This window comes from Schistocerca nitens, chromosome 7 (genome assembly GCF_023898315.1).
Source record: "Schistocerca nitens isolate TAMUIC-IGC-003100 chromosome 7, iqSchNite1.1, whole genome shotgun sequence".
NCBI lineage: Eukaryota > Metazoa > Arthropoda > Insecta > Orthoptera > Acrididae > Schistocerca > Schistocerca nitens.
Genome location: NC_064620.1, coordinates 120,173,617 through 120,195,151, shown reverse-complemented (window position 1 = coordinate 120,195,151; position 21,535 = coordinate 120,173,617). Strand labels below are relative to the sequence as shown.

General features: G+C 40.1%; 1 protein-coding gene across 3 annotated transcripts in view; it reads right to left on the bottom strand.

Moving 5' to 3' along the window:
* Positions 1–21,535, bottom strand: part of LOC126195293 (RING finger protein 44-like) — a 137,787-nt gene that overhangs the window by 34,148 nt on the left and 82,104 nt on the right. For all 3 annotated transcript variants that reach the window (XM_049933844.1, XM_049933842.1, XM_049933843.1), the window contains 3 exons: positions 4,689–4,799; positions 2,523–2,665; positions 307–477 (listed from right to left, as the gene is read on the bottom strand). In XM_049933844.1, coding sequence (XP_049789801.1) covers positions 307–477; positions 2,523–2,665; positions 4,689–4,799 — 425 coding nt within the window. The remainder of the gene's footprint in view (positions 1–306; positions 478–2,522; positions 2,666–4,688; positions 4,800–21,535) is intronic.

Genomic DNA, 21,535 nt, shown 5'->3' with positions numbered 1-21,535 from the left:
GAAATATTAATAAAGTATTTTAGTAACCTAGAAATAATATAACATGCTTAAGCAGGGTCTTTCAATTCTGCAACTAAAACCACAATGGACGGCATTATACTCTTAGAAATAACTGAATGCTTATAATTGAGGAATGTTTCAGTCCTACTGGCGACAAAATGTTGCTATTCTTGACATCTGCATGGGGGAAAAAAAAAGAGGTTTACCAACTTAACAAAAACCAGTTACCTGAAGGTAATAATTACACCCATTCCTTACATTAATACAATAGTGAAACTACAATTATCTGAAATTCAATTTACTTACTTATACGAGGGTAGCTGCTCTATCTCAATTTTTGCCAGTCCACGAGGCTTGGCTTCACCCAATCTCTCTGCCAAATGGAGCAGAGCTTCATAGTTTTCAGTCTCTGTTGAATCAGGGCTACCCAAATCAGCTTGACTGTATGGTGACAATGGAGCATTTGAGAACATAGCACTGTAGACAGAAGTGAAAAAAAAAAAAGAAAACAAATATGTAGTTTCACCATAAAACTGTATAATTACAAAATTCAAGCTACAATGGATTCAACAATTCAATCTAAAACTTATTCAACTTGACGAACTAGCTCTAACTTCTAAGCTTCATGAATACAACAGAATTCCCCTCCTCCATAAAATGTCATTTCACAGAGCATGACGTACCATAAAGGTACTGTCTGAATGGGTAGATGTGATTTACATCATGTTCGGCCTGGAATCTCATTGACTGGAGTATAGTTGTCTTCAGTGATGAGTCCCACTTCAAACTGAGCCCTGATGACAAGTGAAGACATGTCTGGAGATGCCTGGCATAGCAATGGGATACCAACCTGATTGTCATGTGCCATATGGCCTGCGAACCAGGAGTAATGGTCTGGGCTGCCATTTCATTTCATAGTAGGACCCCTCTGGTTGTCATCCATGGCACCCTTACAGCACAGTAGTATGTCGTCGATACTCTACGCCCTATTTTGTTGGCCTTCACACAGCATCAGTTTCTACTGCTTGTCTTCGGGTTTGCCTAATCTTACTCTGGCCAGAAAGGTCGCATGATCTCACCGCAGTTAAGAACCTTTGAGCATTCAACCAGTTCAGGATTTTGACGATTTATTCATTTTAGCACACTGCAATACTTGGTATTTTATAAGTAATTTAACACTCTTACAAAATGTGTGTAATTTAAAATGAGTAACACTAAATAAGCTAATGACTGAGTATGAAGTAGAAAAGATAAATTCTAATATATGGTATATCAAATCATTGAAGATTTTTACACTGTTCAATCACTTTAAACTCAGCCAAAGTTCAGCTTTTTTAATGCCAAACTTTTTTTCCTACACATTTTCCTTCCATATCGTCTGCTTGAGTTATTATAGATTCTTCAGGCATATAAGAGGAAGTAGCGTTTCCCGGAACGGCAGAAAAAAAATTAGAAGCTCTTGTACGATGAAGAAAGCAGAAGTTAAGAATGACGTACAAACTTTGTTGGAAATTATCCCTCAGACGTCTTCAAACAAAAAGTTTGGGGAGATAAATCTGGTAATCTAGGTGGCCGCAGGTCACATAAGATGGTACTTCCATCAAGGAACTCTCACAATATCATTGGGTTACTTGATGTGTGCACTGTTACACCATCTTGCTGCAACTAGCAGTGTCGTTTACAAACCTTTAACACTACGAATTGAACGACGATATCCTGGTCACACTCGGGGGAGGAAGAGCCACCAACAGGCATACAGTTCTTTTGCGCACAACTCCATCTTTCTGTGGATTTAATGGCGAATTGGGGAAAACATGAGGGTTTACTAAACTCCTATCTCTGTAATTTTGGCTGTTTACATAGCTAAATAGATGGAACTATTGTTCATCAGAGTATAAAACATAATCACTATTGCAAATAAAAGACAAAAAGCATTGACAGTAACGTAGTCTTTTTCAAATGTGATATTAGACAGAGTTACAGATTTTTTTTTTGTGGGTCTGCAACCACTCCTGTAAGACATTCCAGTTTTCTAACAGTTTTCAGATTGACTTTCTCAGAAAACGTATCAAGGATGCATGGATATTCGCCACTCAGGCATCACTTCAGACCGAACATCAGCCGGAATGTTCGGATTCCTTCATACGCTATCAGTTTTTCCGAAACAAGGGACTATGCGTGAAATCTTCTGAGTTGTTAGGTGCTTTTATTTCAGGAAAAGCTACCCTAAACTCTTCCTGACAATTTAACAAAGATTACAATTGGAAGTAACTTTGAATAACAAACGCACATTCAGCCTGGAAAAAAAAAAATGTGTGTGTGTTCACACACAAGCAACTCTACATCAACATCAAAAAGATGGAAAATTGCTTTAATTTCATGTGCTATGTGTCTCTTACAATGCCATCTCTTGCTAACAGACATTCCTGATAGTAAGAAAGTCATGATTTTTTTTTTAAATTTCAGGTTGTGTAACTTACAGCTCACCCTTATTTTTAATCAATATAGTAAGTAACACTTACAGGAAGTGTAACAGAAGCCCTGGATACGATGTGGAAGCAGGAAGAGTAGGAGTAGGTCTCCACCGGCGTGGTCCAACACGTCTGCTGGGTGTGCTAGGTCTACGACTTCGTGTTGATAGGTGATCTACTTGAGCTGTTCTTTGCTGTAACACAACAAATGAAGGAAAATGTGTTGATGACAACATACCATAGCATAGCATAAATACACAAAACTGACATTTAACATAAAAATGCAACACGTCTATCTTCACTGAACACAACTTGTAACCCAGAGGCCAAAGATTTAATTTAAATAGTAATTCTTCAGCAGTTCCAATACTGCAACCTGCTTTTACACCATCTCCCTCTGCATTACCACTTGCCATGTTTTGTTCTCTTGTTTCAGGTGTTTTTCCTTACTTCATAACTTGTAAAGTGTCTCAATAAAAAGTAATTGTACAGTGTCAGTCACCTCACTTTGATGTGAAATGCTCCCTCCTCTGCACTGCAAATTTATATTTGGAATGATTTCTGCAAAACTACACTGTCTCATTATGACCTTAGCTTTTCACAATAGTGCTTTACAAGCTCAATTATTCTACTCCCCCCCCCCTCCCCCCCCCCAAAGCTGTTTACTGTTCAACAACCACAATCCCCTTGCAACATCATCATAGCCATACCCTACACCTCACCTATAATACTTCATTCTCTCGATTCCTATCCTTGCAGCTGTCCTACTTTAATGCTTTCCCTACCTTCCCACCTCATTTACCTCGATATCCACTTTATGATAGGGTCAGTCTCTTTTAGACTGCCACCATAACAATGGATACGCAAAGATTTCTCAGTTTTTAAAGTTGAATATGAAGATGGAAACAAAAGCTCACACTGTCATACACAATATGCTGCTGAGGAGTCAATACTGATGTTTATTTGCCACATTGGCCAACTCAAGGCTTTTTTGCCAATTTCAGGGCTTTACAGAAGGGCATTTTTTCTGTGCTGGCATCAATTTACACCAATCATTTATTATTTTATATTTATTGCAGTGAGTACAGTGATTATTTATGTCCAGATAGTTTTCGGCCATGAAAGCATCTCCAAAATTGCCACTACTGTCATCCATCACAGAAAAAAATGGAACAATGCTTTGGGAACTAACTGCTCCACTTTTATGTTTCCCTTTCTTTTTCTCTGTAATGACTCCTGAAGTGAATTAATATCATTACAGTTATACAAACAGCAGCCTTGAATCCTCTGATTATTATAAATACAATTATATTCACACTAATCTGTGTATACTAACTCAACACTAACCTGTATATACTACAGTAACATAACACCAATTTAAGACCTAGAATATATACCAGTTATGCACAAACCAAATTTGTGTGTCAAGCACACAACTTAAGGAGGAAAAAACTGAAAATTTGGTTTAAGCTATTCACAAGTCTGTACAGCCGAACTAGCTCCATATTTCTTAAGGTTAGTGCCAGAGAAAGCAGTTTTCACATGGCAATAATTAATGTGAAACAATATTCATAAAAATAACACACAAAAAACTCAATAAAATTCAATTTCAATACTTGGTTAAAAATGCAGAATTCTGAGATTTTACAAAATTCCTGAAATTCCCCGATTTTTCCATGTAATCGAATTTCCAGAAGAAAAGCCACTCCAGGTACTGTATGTGGACTGTGTTGTTAATATTGTATCCAGTGCTCAAGTTTTACTGCATGAACAGCGACTATGTGGTGAACGATAAAACTGTTTTCCTTTTCTGGGGGGGGGGGGGGGGGGGCAGTAGGGGGAAGGGAAGGAGGGAGGATGTCAGTGAGGAAGTTTAGTCGTTAAGTGCGACTGCCCTAAGTGGGTAGTTTACGCACCACAAGTTATGCTGCCTTAGAGAGAGAGAGAGAGAGAGAGAGAGAGAGAGAGAGAGAGAGATTAATACTTGACTTATTGTGTTAAATCTTTAACCTAAGATTATACTTCTTAATAAGTGGATTACAGCAGTATTTTAAATTTGGTGAATAATAATATGAGAAACTAAAACCTTTTGTTGCCCTTGGAAGCCAGTAGATACGTAATCGGCAACTAGTACTGGGTGGCTATTTCAGCTGTTCAGTAATGTAACAGATAATTCAGCAGTAATTACTAATTCTATTAATAGGAAAGAGAGAGTACCTCTGTTACAAAAATCGGTGGTGGAGATGGAGTAGTCGTGTGCAGATGGGCGCCATGCAGCTGGTGGAATGTAGATCGCTGGTCCGCCAGGAGTTCCACTGCATCAGCATGCTGCAAATGTGATTTTCATCACAATGTAAATTTTGAAATACTATAATGTTATTCCAACAAATGGGAAGCATACACCTGAACAACAAAACCAAAATATAGAACCAGAAACAAGAAGTCACTACCTTGAAATAATCTTTACAAGATGACTGCAATCAATATTAGGTAAACCCAGTGAGGAGCCAAGGCTGTCCCCCAGCTTTCATTAGAGTATGCTGCCACAAAAATTGCAGGGCACATTTCTGGAGCTCTTATGCGCACTAAGCAGGAAATAATGACATTCAATTCACACCAAATAGTCAATGCTATGCACGGAATCCAAATGGTCTCCTTGCTTATGTGGGTTTTATGTAGCTTAAATCACTAAGCCTCGATAGTTCTCTGTAGATTATTTAAAGTTTGTATGTTCAAATCTGGTTCAATTCGCTAAGCATTCTTTATACACTTGCTAAGAAAGGATTTTTGAAATGCAACCCCTCAAGGAATCAAAGCAGTATCCCCATCCTTCCCACACCCTGCCCGTACCTCACTCCTTGGTCCAAGAAACATGAAATCTGGTGGCAATATGTATTTTATCGTACACTTCCAATGAGATGTGTAAATAGGAGATCCTCTGCTGACAGTGATTTCAAGTAACTAGCGACTGAACTATAGCAGATGATGGGGTTTGTAGGCCTGAATTCAAATTTGTGTTCTAACCTAACCACAACCTTGTGATGTGCAAATGTACCTCAGAAAACCGCAATCAACCATCTGCAGGAGAACTAAAATCACGATCGCTTTGTTCATAGCATTTGAGGCTGAGCTCAACAAGCAAACTCAAGACAGAAAAAATTCATAATGTGTTTTTTTGCAAAGACATCTTCCGTACCAAAATTTCAGTTTTAGCGGTAAAAGCAGACAGTAATATCGCACTGTCATTGGTTACCTGAAACTATCCTCACACTGAGTATGTTACCAACTGATTAGCAGTCCTGGTTGGCACTTGGTTGCACATTATGCATGATGAAAGCAGATTCTAGATGAAAAAAAGAATGATATGAAGAAAAGTAAAACCAAATAAAGTCAATATGATGATGAAAATGATGCAGTACAGTATTAAAAAATAAAAACATTCAAACCAATTACTTGAATAAAAATGATAATGTCTTGATTACATTTTGAAAAATAAAAAAATTCACTGCATTTGCTGAGATTTGAACCTTTCATCTTCTATACATTAGGTCTGTACACTGACCACTATGCTGAACTATTACACTCCTAAAGCCTGTTGCATTTACAACACTGGTGTCCCAGTCACAACAATTAATTGACAGCCTTCAAAAATTTGGCTTCATGCAATGTCGTGCGAAGCTTATCTAATGTAATACGAAATACAAAGGGTCAACCCACGATTCAGGATACATACCCATCAAGAAAGAAAGCCGGAATGAAATAATTGTTGTGGGAGTTTGGTAATAACGAATTGTTCGGTCATGACTATGAGCTCTCTGGTTGAAGGAAACCAGCTCAACCTACATCTACATCCATACTCTGCAAGCCACCTGATGGCGTGTGGCGGAGGGTACCTTGAGTACCTCTATCGGTTCTCCCTTCTATTCCAGTCTCGTATTGTTCGCGGAAAGAAAGATTGTCGGTATGCCTCTGTGTGGGCTCTAATCTCTCTTGATTTTATCCTCATGGTATCTTCGCGAGATATACGTAGGAGGGAGCAATATACTGCTCGACTCCTCGGTGAAGGTATGTTCTCGAAACTTCAACAAAAGCCCGTACCGAGCTACAAAGTCTTCCACTGGAGTTTATCTATCATCTTCGTAACGCTTTTGCGATTACTGAATGATCCTGTAATGAAGCGCGCTGCTCTCCGTTGGATCCTCTCTATCTCTTCTATCAACCCTATCTGGTACGGATCCCACACTGGTGAGCAATATTGAAGCAGTGGGCGAACAAGTGTACTGTAACCTACTTCCTTTGTTTTCGGATTGCATTTCCTTAGGATTCTTCCAATGAATCTCAGTCTGGCATCTGCTTTACAGATGATCAACTTTATAGGATCATTCCATTTTAAATCACTCCTAATGCCTACTCCCAGATAATTTATGGAATTAACTGCTTCCAGTTGCTGACCTGCTATATTGTAGCTAAATGATAAGGGATCTTTCTTTTTATGTATTCACAGCCCATTATACTCGTCTACATTGAGATTCAATTGCCATTCCCTGCACCATGCGCCAATTCGCTGCAGATCCTCCAGCATTTCAGTACAATTTTTCATTGTTACAACGTCTCCATATACCACAGCATCATCCACAAAAAGCCTCAGTGAACTTCCGATGTCATCCAAAAGGTCATTTATGTATATTGTGAATAGCAACGGTCCTACAACACTCCCCTGCGGCACACCTAAAATCACTCTTACTTCGGAAGACTTGTCTCCACTGAGAATGACATACTGCGTTCTGTTATCTAGGAACTCATCAATCCAATCACACAATTGGTCTGATAGTCCATATGCTCTTACTTTGTTCATTAAACGACTTTGGGGAACTGTATAAAACGCCTTGCGGAAGTCAAGAAACACGGCATCTACCTGGAACCCGTGTCTATGGCCCTCTGAGTCTCGTGGACGAATAGCGCGAGCTGGGTTTCACACGATCGTCTTTTTCGAAACCCATGCTAATTCCTACAGAGTAGATTTCTAGTCTCCAGAAAAGTCATTTTACTTTAACATAACACGTGTTCCAAAATTCTACAACTGATCGACGTTAGAGATGTAGGTCTATAGTTCTGCACATTTGTTTGACATCCCTTCTTGAAAACGCGAATGACCTGTGCCCTTTTCCAATCCTTTGGAACGCTATGCTCTTCTAGAGACCTACAGTACACCGCTGCAAGAAGTGGGGCAAGTTCCTTCGTGTACTCTGTGTAAAATCGAACTGGTATCCCCTCAGGTCCAGTGGCCTTTCCTCTTTTGAGCGATTTTAATTGTTTCTCTATCCCTCTGTCATCTATTTCGATATCTACCATTTTGTCATCTGTGCGACAATCTAGAGGGGGAACTACAGTGCAGTATTCCTCTGTGAAACAGCTTTGGAAAAAGAAATTTAGTATTTCGGCCTTTAGTCTGTCATCCTCTATTTCAGTACCATTTTGGTCACAGATTGCTTGGACATTTTGTTTTGATCCACCTGCCGCTTTGACATAAGACCAAAATTTCAATGTATGAAGCGTCAACTACGAAGTAATTTTAATTGGATTATAGCATCATTTTAGTGTATAATGAACATGGAAAAAAGGAGGCGTTGCAATATTTGACTGTTTCAGTCTGATTTCAATAGTAAATTTCCCAACTGATAAAATATGTAAAGACAGTACTCAGCCTGAAACAACGTGTACTCAGTCATTAATTTATTATCTGATCATGATGCACAGTTTATGGACATAAACAATATAGCACCTTACAGCTCTAGGGCATGTTCATACACAGCAGTGAGGTGTATGAATAATAACACGGCACAATGCTTTAAGAGTTGGTTAGAAGAGGAAGTACGGAATGAAGTACACGCATAAATAGAAGCTAACGTGAAATTAAATACATTCCACTGTAGATTTGTGCCAATATTTGAAAGTAGCTCCCCTAAAAAGTAATGCAGTAAGCCTATTAAGAAAATAAATAAGTTATGGATAACTAAAGGGATTAAAATTTTGGGTAAGAGGAAAAGGGAAATTTATATAGTGGCCAGAATGTGTCAAGATATTCGCAAACTATTTCACACCTACACAGTATTACCTCACGCGATCTTACCAGTCCATCCACGTTGGGCACGACCAGCTTTTCCGCGCTGTGCACGACCCAACCCTTATCTGTTTGTAGCCTCACATGCAGCCCAACCAGCTGGGCCACGAGACAAGATTCTCGGGCTGGCATACAAGCTGTGCACGGTCTCTGGTATCTCAGATGCCACTGCCCTCAGACCACATGCCCCAGCACACAAGCGACAAAATTTCTCTGGAGTATATTTACAATTTTGACCCTACACTACCACCCTTCCAACTGGAACACCTGGCAACATAGTTCATTATCATCGACATGACACTACAAAGCCACGTCATTTTTGATGATACTTCTCAGATGTCATACAAGCCCCCCTGGCCAATAGCAAATTCAATGCCGCGAAGGCTGTGTTGCTCCACTAGCTCGTCAATGTACCAGAGTGACAACTGCGACAAGAAACTTGGAAGGATAGATCAGACAACTGGATACCACCATCTCAGCTTTGGAGATATCTCAGTACATAAATAAATTTGACTCTTATGGCAGACAGCACGCAATGGTACGTCAAACGACTATCTCAAGATACAGGTGGCAATGATCGTGCCCAAAAGTGAAACAATGGAATGACAACTAGTCCTGGTTGGCACAGTTTTTGCTATACTACAGCAACAACAATACATGGCTGTTACAGACAACAATGACTACCGCCAATACATTCCAGGTGCAGCACACTGCTAGCATCCACGAGCAGATGACATGACCCAAGCGACTGCACAATCACGAGAGTGATGGCACTAGAGGGTGGTGACTTTCAGCCGGCTGCAACAGGTATGCCCACAGCTAACGATAACATTCCCCACACAGGCGTGCTGATGTGACCACAACTGTGTCTGTTTCACAACTGTTTTTGCTAAAAGTCACACAACTCCTCCATGCCTTGTGATCACCAAATGTAAAACATGGTCCACAATAGGTGCTCCAAATAAATTGCACTCTTAAGTCACTTAGAGCTGAAGCATGTGAGCCAAACTAGTTTTGGGCTGTTTCTGAGTGATGGTAATAGACTGTATGTGGCAGACAATTTAAAAAAAATCGATACTTACTCATCTACACGGGCTCTGAAGTGACCACCATTCTGAGAAACGAGCAATGGAGCTTACTGTGCCTGCCATCCAACTACATGCTACAAATGATACTCTCATCAAAATTTTCAGAATTGCCATGCACACTGTGGATCAATGTCCACACAAGAAATTTCTACAGCAGTTTCTGGTTGCAAATGTTCAAGAACCGATCTCGGGTGCCGATTGACTGTCGCTGTCATCTCTATGTGGACCTAATATGAGGTATCCTCATACAGTGGAGAGAAAATACCCTGTATCACCAGCAGTTCACTACAACATCAGACAGTTCCGAATGAGACTTTTCCGAGAGCATGTTCTTCAATTTCTGTACGTAACACTCATCAGTAACTACTTAACGATAGTTGGACTTTAACTGCATACCAAAATACTTTTGTTAGGAAGTGAACCAGATGTCATGCGTTTTTACCTCCAGTACTTAAAGCAGGAATGGCATCACTGTCTCCAAATATTCAGTGTGAACGAGACAGCACCCCCAGGCAGATGACACACACACACACACACACACACACACACACACACTTGGGACATACCACATTGCACAACTAGTCACAAACACAGGTCAGTATGATGAACTTTTCTAATAGTGTGCCCTCTGTGTTCTCCACAATATGTGGAGAAAGTGCACATCTGAAACACGGGTGATATGAAATACCCAATGGTCAGTTACATTGTGCCTGCCTCGACCTGATCAGCCCCCTTCCAGAGTCTGAAGGTTTCCAAAATATTCTTTCTATGATCAATCACATCACCCGCTGTGTTGCCTTGCCAGGCATACCAGTGGAAACGACAGTGAGGGCATTTGTACAGTTGGGGATGTCGCGTTTCAGCTGTACGGCATCCACTGCTACAGACCAATGTCACCAATTTCAATTCGCACTATTCTCCACAATACGTAACCTTTGCATCATCCAATGCTATCACATCACCGCCTACCATCCACAGAGCAATGGTTTGGTGGAACACTGGCATCGAAAATTCAAAGCAACACTTGTGTGTCGTGGGGGCCCCATGATAAGAGTACTTACCCTTGGTTCTTTTATTAGGCACGCCTTCTGCGTTCAAAGAAGACGTCTGTGCCTCTTTGGCAGAGACTTTATACAGCAAGCCAATCACTCTACCAGCATATTTTGTGTCTTTAGTACAATCACTGATAATTATGGAGCTACCAGCTCTAGTCCGGAAGTGAAACATCACACCGCATGACTAGGAATACAGCCATGCCAGTCCCATGGGTCACCAAGAATTTTCAAGCACAAGGCGTTAGAAGACTGCAAACATTGGAAGTCTGTAAGTTTTTCAGTATTTCACCTCAAATCTGCCTGGATTTTATGAGATATAACCAGCACAGCTGATGCACAAACTGCCCACACTGGTGTCGCCACTTGCATCACTCTGGAGCACAACACAGAACATTGAGAATACTGACGTGTTCGAAGTGAGCCTTTATGTGCACTAATTCCAATCATACGACATGTTATTGATAATGCATTATGTGATTTTCCACCAATTTTACCCCCTCCTACTAAAATATTTACAAAAAGACAATCATGCAGTGCATAATGATACTGCAATTTTCTGAGCTACCACATAATTGTTCGAACCCCGAAAGCAGTGCATCTTTTAAGCTGTGGAGAATTTTCTGTCCAGTAGAAATAACTTTTCAAAACGGTTCCTCTTTTAAGGATTATATTTTCCAGACATATTGTAGAAATGGGAAACAGTGTGGCAGTGTAGTAAAAATATGGGAATAAATATTTGCCTTTTATATCATTGGCTCTGGACAAAAGCACTGATGTAACTGACATTTCTCAATTTGCCATGTTTGTGAGGGCTGTTGATGTTGAGTTCACCACTATGCATAAACTTTATTTTGTCCCAATGCATGACAAGTATGCCTGCTGACATTTTCTTGGTTAGTAAACATTAACAACAACTTAATAACGTTAATGTGGTACTTCCATACCCACAACAGATAAAAAGTTTCACTGACACTGATGGTTCTGGATGAGGTGTGGCTTATGGTTTCCATACTCAGTAAGATTGTGACATTAATCTATAGGATTTAACCCAGACCTTGGGCTAAGCTACAGATATGCATGTTACCACAACCAAGACCTGGACTCTTGTCAAACATTTATATACTGTATTTTCTTTCCATTTCATAATCCACTACTAAATAACATCAAAAGTTAACTCCAAGATAAAATTTACATGTAGCTTATTTATCCCCCAACGTCTTATTTCCTCAGCAGTTTACCATAACAAAAGTAAGGTCTCCTATTTTTTGTAAGTACATAGACCTGTTTATTTCTACAATGGTTTACATCAGTTTACAGCTTGAACATTTAACTATTTTTCAACATAATCACCTTTTCTGTCGATGCATTTTTGTAGACGCTGTGGCAGTTTTTGTATGCCCATGTCATACCAGCTCCCTGCCATGCTGTTCAGAAAGTTATGAACCTCTTCTTTCACCTCGTCGTTGGAGCTGAATCGCTTTCCGGCCAAATGTTCTTTTAACCTAGGGAACAGGTGATAGTCACTGGGCACCAAGTCAGGACTATAGGGTGTGTGTGTGTGTGTGTGTGTGTGTGTGTGTGTGTGTGATTATGTTCCACTGAAACTGTTGCAGGAGAGCAACGGTTTGCTGAGCGATGTGTGGGCGGGCATTGCCATGGAGAATGTGTACACCCTTGCTCAAAATTCCTCTTCTCCGGTTCTGAATTGCCCGGTTGAGTTTTTTCAGACTCTCTCAGTACCTGTCAGCGTTAATTGTGGTCCCAGCGATTCAGCTCCGACGATTAGGTGAAAGAAGAGGTTCATAACTTTCTAAACAGCATGGCAGCGAGCTGATATGACATGGGCATATCAAAACTGCCACAGCGTCTACAAAAAAGCAACGACAGAAATGGCGATTATGTCGAAAAATAGCTAAATGTTCAAGCTGTAAACTGATGTAAACCATTGTAGAAATAAACATGTCTATGTACTTATAAAAAAAATAGAAGACCTTACTTTTGGGATTACCCTCTTAGCTTCACTGACACTTAACATTTCTGGCATTTTCATTTCTAAACTTTGGAGTTTTAAAAGTGCTCAGACATTGGCCTTCGAGTTTGTGTGACGAAATTTATGTTTCTGTGACGTCATGGGTCTTGTGCTGCGACTGGCTGACAAGCAATCGCCATGTTAATTTACATACTATATTTTTTGTACTATTTATATTTGTGTATTATGAATTAAGCATTTTAAGTTATCAAGTGCATGAAAGACCTCTCCCAAATTTGTAGTTTTTAGTATGGTTTCTGGTGCGAAAGTGTCAGCAAATTTGACATTTAGCACAAGATGCCGTACTATGAATGAGATTGTGTTTCGGAAAACGTAACGCCAGTGGCTAAACATGTCACTAACCCTCTCTTATGCACTTAATTTCATTAGCTAAACTGATACTTAGAACAAAGGAATTGCTTCTTAACATTTATTGATGTACTTTTGCTTACCTTAATTCATTTGTTTGTAGATGAAATCAGCTTGTCTCCCCTTCTGCGGCACAAATTGGTCTATGACCATGTCACTGAAATTTGGCTGATTCAGTAGTTCTTTTTCAAGAGAACACATTGCCAAGTGCACAAAGTCTGTTCTCATTCATAGTATCGGGCATAAATGTTTTCACTCGCTTTAATATAGAGAAGCTGTATTCTGCCTCTTCTGTTCTCATTGAAAAGGTTACTATTATTTGTAGAAGTTTAATACTTTCAGGAAATGCTTTTGCCAAACTGCTTTCATACAGAAAGTTCAAAAAGTCAAAGCACCTGACGCTTTCATAAAATCATTTTGGCTATATGGCACATTCAATTCATGGTGCAAGTCTGAACACTGCAATTCAAACACACTGAGAGCTATATTCAGTTCTTTTTCAGGGAAAAAGAATTTTATGTTTGGAAAACAATGACACGTCAAAGAGTTGTGCAACTGACAAGTTATCATTAAAACTGAATGGATCAGTGATCTGAATCATGATGTGGTCACAGATGTCTCTTCCTGTTCCCAGTGATCAACAGAGTGCAGCAAGGTCCTAACATGCAGGACAGAAGTTGCAAACTGAGATGCATGTTCAATAGTTTTCACTGCATTAATATTCCTTCGCTGGAGTTGCCTGAAGAGAACGTCACAATGAGGCATGGCCTTATTTAAAAAAATGTAGCCAGAAGAGGAAATCTTCATCTTGGAGGAAACTCTCGAGTCCCATAGCCTTGTTTATTGTCTTGTAATCATTACTATCATCATCAATTATTTTTGCATGCACTCAATTTCCTTCTGGTATTTGTGTATACAGTGCATTTAACATCAGTTGCAACTTTTGAGGTTTGGCTCACCGGAGGGAATGCAACACTGTTGCCCAGGTAACACCAATGGTGAGCTGGCTTAACCAACCGAATCACTGGCAGTGTGGTAGGGAAAGTGCCTCCGTCGCCAGATCAACAGAACTACGTGGTACCGAGCATTAGATAAAAGTTAAACTTTCAAAACGCTTTAGAAATAACACTGCTGGTCAGATATTGCAACAGAATATTATCAGAGAAAGGGGAAAACGTAGGGCAGAAGAAAAAAAAAAAAACAGTGTGAAAATTGATCAATAGAGGGCACTGCTTTTCCTCATTTTGCAAATACGGCATTCACCATGACTGTCTCAATGCAGGATTGCACTCTACTTGTAAAGCTGTATCACAAAAATGATGACTGTGCACACGTCGCTCTGCGGAAGTTCACTTAAACATTTGAAAAATGGTGTTGGTCCAGTGACTGCCTTGGGTCTGGAGAAAATAATTCCGAAATTTGAAAGGATGGGTTCTTTAGGTCTGCAACCTGTTTGAGGGAGGAGATGAATTCATTTGATGTCAGTGAAAGCAGTGGCCACAGCAATGCAAGATGAGACGAGTGGAGGTGTACAAATGTGTAGTGTACAGATAATTGCCCGAACATTGGACATACCCGTGAGCACGGTGTGTAAAATCCAATGGAACATCCTTCTTTTCTATCCATTCAAAATTACTAATGTGCAAGAGTTGTTTCCAATTGACCTGCCAGCAAGCGAGACCTTTGCTTTAGAATTTCTTGCTTACATGGAGTTTGACAATGATTGGCCGTGGAAGATTTTGTGGGCAGATGAAGCCCACTTCCATCTGACAGGATAGTCAATTTACAGAATTGTCTAATATGGGCAACAGAAAATCCACAAGCAAATCAACCAGTACCATTTCATCCTGAAAAGCTCACTGTGTGGTGCGGGTTTACAGCATCATTTATCATAGGGACATATTTTTTCGAAGAGACAGGTGCTCCCGGTCCGTAAACCTCTCCAGTCCTCTTCCTTCCCCTTCAACTCTTCTGACAGAGGAAGGAGCCACTGGTTCCAAAAGCTTGTAAAAGTTAAATTTTGTGTGTGTGTGTGTGTGTGTGTGTGTGTGTGTGTGTGTGTGTTCCCCCCTGCCGCTGTTTGGTAAGTAGATTTTTTTTTTAATCTGTCCATTTACATTGAATTATCAGTAATTGATTATTTTCGTTGAAATAAACTATAAAATGTGTGAGAATCAGAATTTACTACTGAATCATTTGAGATCGGCCACTTCCGAAGCTTGCTGTCCATGCAGACAAACAAGACTGACGGGTTCCACACCCAGTAGGCCTGGCATTATCATCACCTGCTAAAGTGCTCAGCACATGTTGGCAACTACACTTCCCTCCACTTGCTCCATACTGAACTTTCGAAAGTAGCAACTAATTTTAAACGCACTATAGTTGTTACACTCTGTGATTTGAAACTCCATCTGATGGACTTAGGACAAGTAGGAATACTTTTTTTCACCATCTCATCAAGAACAGCAGTGTGTTTAGGAGTCTGGCAAAAAAAGGGTACAAATTCCTTCCAAGCTGCTGAAGAAGATTCGCTCTTGCTTACTGCCTGTCACACAACTTCCAACAACTAAATTTAACTGATGCTCACAACAGTGAATGGAGTGGGCATTTTTATACACTGCTTTAATTCTGATTTTAACTCCACTTTTGTAGCCACTGATAACAGGAACACCATCATAACAATGAGCTATCAGTTTCAGAGGCGTTTCATTTATGTTCATTTTCTCTAGCTCGCTGCAAACAGCTGTTGTTACATATCCTGCAGTGTGACTTTTTGGCCGTACAAAAGAAATAAATCTTTTGTTAATTTTCCCCAGCAGGTCATAGCGAATAATTACAACCAGTTGTGACAAATTTGCACTGTCAGTGGTTTTGTCAACTTCGATAGCAAGGAAACTTGTCTTCAACAGTTCATTCCTGATCAGCTTTAGGCATACTTTGTAAATTGATTCTAACAGTTCATTTTGAACTGTTTTGGAAAGGCCTAAGAAAAACCCATTTCCTGATTTTGAATCGTGCTGCTTCAAGATGCCGTCGTTCTAGTCCTCGAAAAATTGCTGCGTTCTTGGAATTTTCTGCAAAATTTAATGCAATCCATTAGTTTGCTCAAGATATACCAGTTTTTTGAGAGATTTTCACTGTATGTCTTATGTTATGGTGGTAAGCACTGTCTAGTTCACACATTATGTCCACTCTTCTTAGCACTGACAATTCAATAAACCCATTTCAATGTTTTTCACTAGAACTGTGTTTTCCACCATAGTGTTAAATTTTTTTAAGTCTGATGCTCTCGCCAGTACAAGCATTATCACACCTGTTTGTCACAAGACAGGTGAAACAGAAAAATGCGTTTTTTAGTTCACAACCACACGACCACTCAGCTGCATTGCACCTTGTTTTGTTAAAATTTTTTGTTTACTCTTGCCTGAACTTACACTGTTTTTGTTATTGATTGTTCTGGTCTGGGCACCCCAAGTTCCTTCACTTTTATCCTATTGGCATGTTCCAAATTTTTATCTGATACATTACATACTGAATTCATACCGTGCTGTTTTTGAACTTTTGGTACACTGCAGTTACTCTGAGATAGTATAGCTTACTTCACTCAGGCCAAATACCCTCACAAAAAGAGAAACAATAACACACATTACCTGTTAACAGTGTCAGCAAGCAAGGAAATCAAAGTAACTCAACACATTTTGCACGCTTTGTTCTACTTCTCTTTTGGTAGAAGCAGTGGATCATGAAGTGTGTGTGGAGGTTAGTAGGACACGCTTAAGCTGAACGACCAGAGCCTATGGGCCAGCCACAAAAGCTGTACCCAATACAGACCACTCCCCCAAACCTCTGCTGCATAGAGCTAAGCAACATTTCAAGGCACAAACTTAAGACTAGCTACTACCTGTTCGAAAAATATTGCTTGACATCACATTTCAAGTCCCAAAAGCACTGACTGGCATTATTTAAATCCATGTGGAAGGTATGCAAAATGTGTCCTGATGATGTAAATCTGTAAAATGTTGTTCAGAAATTTATTTTAATATATATTCTGTGGTGACTCCACTTCAGAGCCTTTAATTACAAGCTGAGCCAGTTCTGGATCTTTAATATTAGTATAAGGATGGTGTATAGACTGGCAGTTGACTATGAATGTAAATGAATGTAACATACTGCACATACACAGGAAAAGAAATCCACTACTGTACACTTACACCATTGGTGACAAATTTTTGGAAACAGCAACTAACTGTAAAAACAAAGGCGTATCTATCCTGAGCAACCTCAAGTGGAATGACCACATAAAATAAATAGCAGGAAAAGTAGATGCTAGACAGATTCACATGCAGAATCTTTAAGGAAACTATTCATCCACTAAATAAGTGACTTACAATGCACTTGTCTGACTGATTCTCCAGTACTGTTCATCAATCTGGGAGCCTTAGCAAATAGCACTGATACAAGTCAGAGAGATGATCAAATGAAGAGTGGCACGTTTTGTTATAGGATTGTTTAGTACACTCTACAGCATTACAGAGGTGCTCAACAAACTCCAGTGGCAGACGATACAAGAAAAGAAAATAATTCACGTGGCTACAAGTGTAAATGATATGTAGTAACAGAACAAGAAAGGGTGATTCATGACTTGACAAGTGCTAATAGTTTATTTCACAACTTTGTTAGAGAACACCAACTGTGTGTGTGTGTGTGTGTGTGTGTGTGTGTGTGTGTGTGTGTTTGGAGATAATGGTAAATAACCTAGGGTAATATGCTCTCTTCAACAACTAATATTTAATGGATACAGAAACTACAAACAGCTGTAGAAATGATAAATGTAACATGCAAATACTGCTGCCAGATGCTTGCGCCATTTGCCAGTGACTGAGCTTGCCTCTTTCAACCCCTCACACAGAAAATTGCTGGTATTGTGTATTGAACACCATTGTTACAAATAGCTGGGATGAGCTTTAAGTAACGTCATGTGACTAAACCAGTGACAATTACAACACACTAAATGAATTCTAATTCTTACAGAAGGTAATGTTGTTTATCTGGTAAAGCACCTTCGCTATGCGCAGTAACTGCCAGGGACAGCTGTGGACACTAAGCTGGAGAAGCAGTGGGAGATGACTGCGCCAAGTCAACAAGCTGTCCGTGAGTGCACATAGACGTCAGCCACTGACACTGCCGCTACTGCTAATCCAATAGACATTGTCCCAAACACATATTTGAAAATATCTAGATTATACACGTTTTCAGATTATTTGTGCATCTTCTCCTCCACATTAACCTGAATAATCTGGAGTATATAGTGTATAACACTGTTGGTAATAAATTAATTAACCAAGTATGTTCCACTGGAATTTTGTTGTAGATGGTCAAAAAAGTAGTCAGATATAGAACTGCGTGGTTGATATGTGGAGCACTTAGCCATTTATTGTATACCATATCTGCTATCCAAAATTCTACAACTTTTACAGATGCACTTCTTATACGACTCCGCATGAATACTTACTACCCCTCCCACTGGCTATGCATGATACACAAGCCAATACTACCCCAACAGCCAATTCCCATAAAATGAACTGTGTTTACAGCCCGTTCTTCAACTCCTGTTCCAAAGCATGGGCAGACAGCTAGTCTGCTTATAAGCATGATCAGAAATATTTGCAACCATTATTGTGTATATTACCTTCAACAAATTTTGAAGAGCCCAGGTAATTATGATATTCAAAAATAATAGACAACTATTTTCCCGTTCCTTCTGTACAAGCTCCATCACTGAACTTCTGAGTCAGCCTAAATGCCTAACTTCCCAAAAGACGTGGCACGGGGGTAACTAAGTACTTATAATAATGTATACGGCTCACAAACCTTCACCATCCAACTTTATATCTCATCATACAAATCACAGACTATTAGCTCAATTTCCTCAGTGTTAGATCTAACATGATCTCATAGTTTTTAATTTGTACAAACAAACACCGTTTGAAGAAGCAGGAGGAGGAGGAGGAGGAGGAGGAGGAGGAGGAGGAGGAGATAACATGCAGAACTAATGGCTGGGTGTCAATATAACTCTTACACATACACACCATTTGTAGGTACGTAAGATTATGATGATGATGATGATGATGATGATGATGGTTTCGTTTGTGGGGCGTGCAACTGCGCGGTTATCAGTGCCTGTACAAATTCCTAACCTTTGCTCAGCCCAATCTCGCCACTTTCATGAATGAGGATGAAATGATGAGGACAACACAAACACTCAGTCATCTCGAGGCAGGTGAAAATACCTGACCCTGCCAGGAATCGAACCCGGGACCCCATGCTCGGGAAGTGAGAACGTGACGGCGAGACCACGAGCTGCGAACAGGTATGTAAGAGTTGCAATACTCTTAGACAGAGCATCGAACAGAGTACATTAGTGTCAATCGTGTTTAATGTTGTTTCCAGGGCTGGTAAGATGTATACGGTTCCTGTGCAGGGTGATCACTGAAGGACAGGGAGTGCCACTTATCCGTTTGAGGTTTCATTGTGGTTGTCCAGCTGGCTAAATCAAGTGATTTTCAGATTTGTCGGACAATTAGCTGTGACAGTGGCACGGAAGTAGATTGCACGAAAATGTGATGCAGGCACACGTATCATTGAACTTTCGATTGACTTTATCTGACCGCCACGTCAGAGTACCGTCGTTTCTGCACCGAGTATATCCTAACCTCTTTGCATCTGCTCCTGCCATCTTAGAACAAGTAATTGACTCCCTGCAACCTTCTGTGGCAGCCCAAACCGTCGGTTGGCGGCTAGCAGCGGCAAGACTACAGAATTAACATCCTAAGTCTATGCTGCTATTAACACAACACAAATGGCTTCATCTGGAGTGGTGCCACGACAGGAAAGCACAGAGTGCTGGCGAATGGCTTCACACTGTGTTCAGCACCAAATCACAGTTCTGCATTACCCTCAATGACCACCGTCAGCAAGTACAGCGACAGCCTGCCGAGAAGTCCTAATCCAGGAACAGAGGTCTTACTCCTGGCACGACAGTAAGGAGCCATTCCTTATGATGTCTGGTCACTGCTGGCAAGAGATTCAGGGGAGGGGGGCTCCGATAGCAAAATTGTTCGTCCTGGATATCCGGTAATCTTACATGTTGCCTCTCATGCACCAGTATCGTGGTGCCATTTTTCTAGAGGACGATGCTTAGTTCCACATGGCATGTGTCTCCAAGAACTGTCTGCATGACTTTGAGGTACTCCAGTGATCAGTAAAATCCCCAGGTCTGCCCCGACAGAACATGTTGTGAGCCTAGATTGGACATCAACTCCGTCCTAGTGCCAGAATACCAGGGACCAGTTACAAAAGGACCAGTTACAACTGCTGTAGATCAGTTTGCCTCAGGAGAGGATACAACGGAATTATCACAACCTTCCCAACCTTATCAGGGTATGCACTCAGACTCAAACTGCCAAGTTCATAATAAATTTCACTATTTTGCAATCACTGATATGACATAACACACACCCACTCAACCAATGAATTTTCTCTAAGGCTGTGTATTTATCCAGTTAAATAACATTTTCCAAAGGAGTATGTCTAAATCCCCCCCCCCCAAAAAAACCACCCCTTCCTCAATGGCGGTGAGATTTTCACAATACCAAATATTAGTGTCCTCACTGCTCACCAGTAAACCTACATCAGACAATTAAGAAGTGCCATTTCCCACCCACGAGAAGCTACGGAAATTATGCACTCAGGCAGAGACCCTCTTGCCTAAGCAAGTCAAATACAATTTAGGTAAAAAGAAAAATCACCTGCAAATCACCGATTCATTTTAGTTTAGTGCAGTGCTTATCTTAATGTTACAGTGTCGTTATAATTTATAGCTTCCTTGTGATCTAGGTAACCAAACAAAGATACTTGCTACTTCATGCACTTAAGTACTTTAATGGTTCCACAATGTAAGTGTAAGACCTTTTGAGTTGTATTAAACTGTACAATCCCACATCTGTTTCAAAATTGGAAGTCTCTAGTGTTGGGGAATGGGGAAACTTCCCTTCAGGATTTTCAATCTTGTTGAATTCATGTAAGAGAGGTACACAATAGTGTTTGGCATTCACTGTGAAGATATATTATTGTAGAGCACACACTTTTCATGGACTGACCACAAGGCCTGCCACCAGTCTCTAATGCTGCATGAGCCAGCTCAATAACAAAATGAGAGTGCACTATGTAAACTAAATCAATACCTTTGACATCAGATTCAGGTTTTCAGAAAATTACCTTTCGTTTGGTATGCATCTCAAGTGGATTAAATTGTTATTTCAAAACTTGTTACAATTAATCTTTAACTATTCACTATCAGACTAATTTTCCTCCACGATTTGAGATCACCACCTACTTGTCTA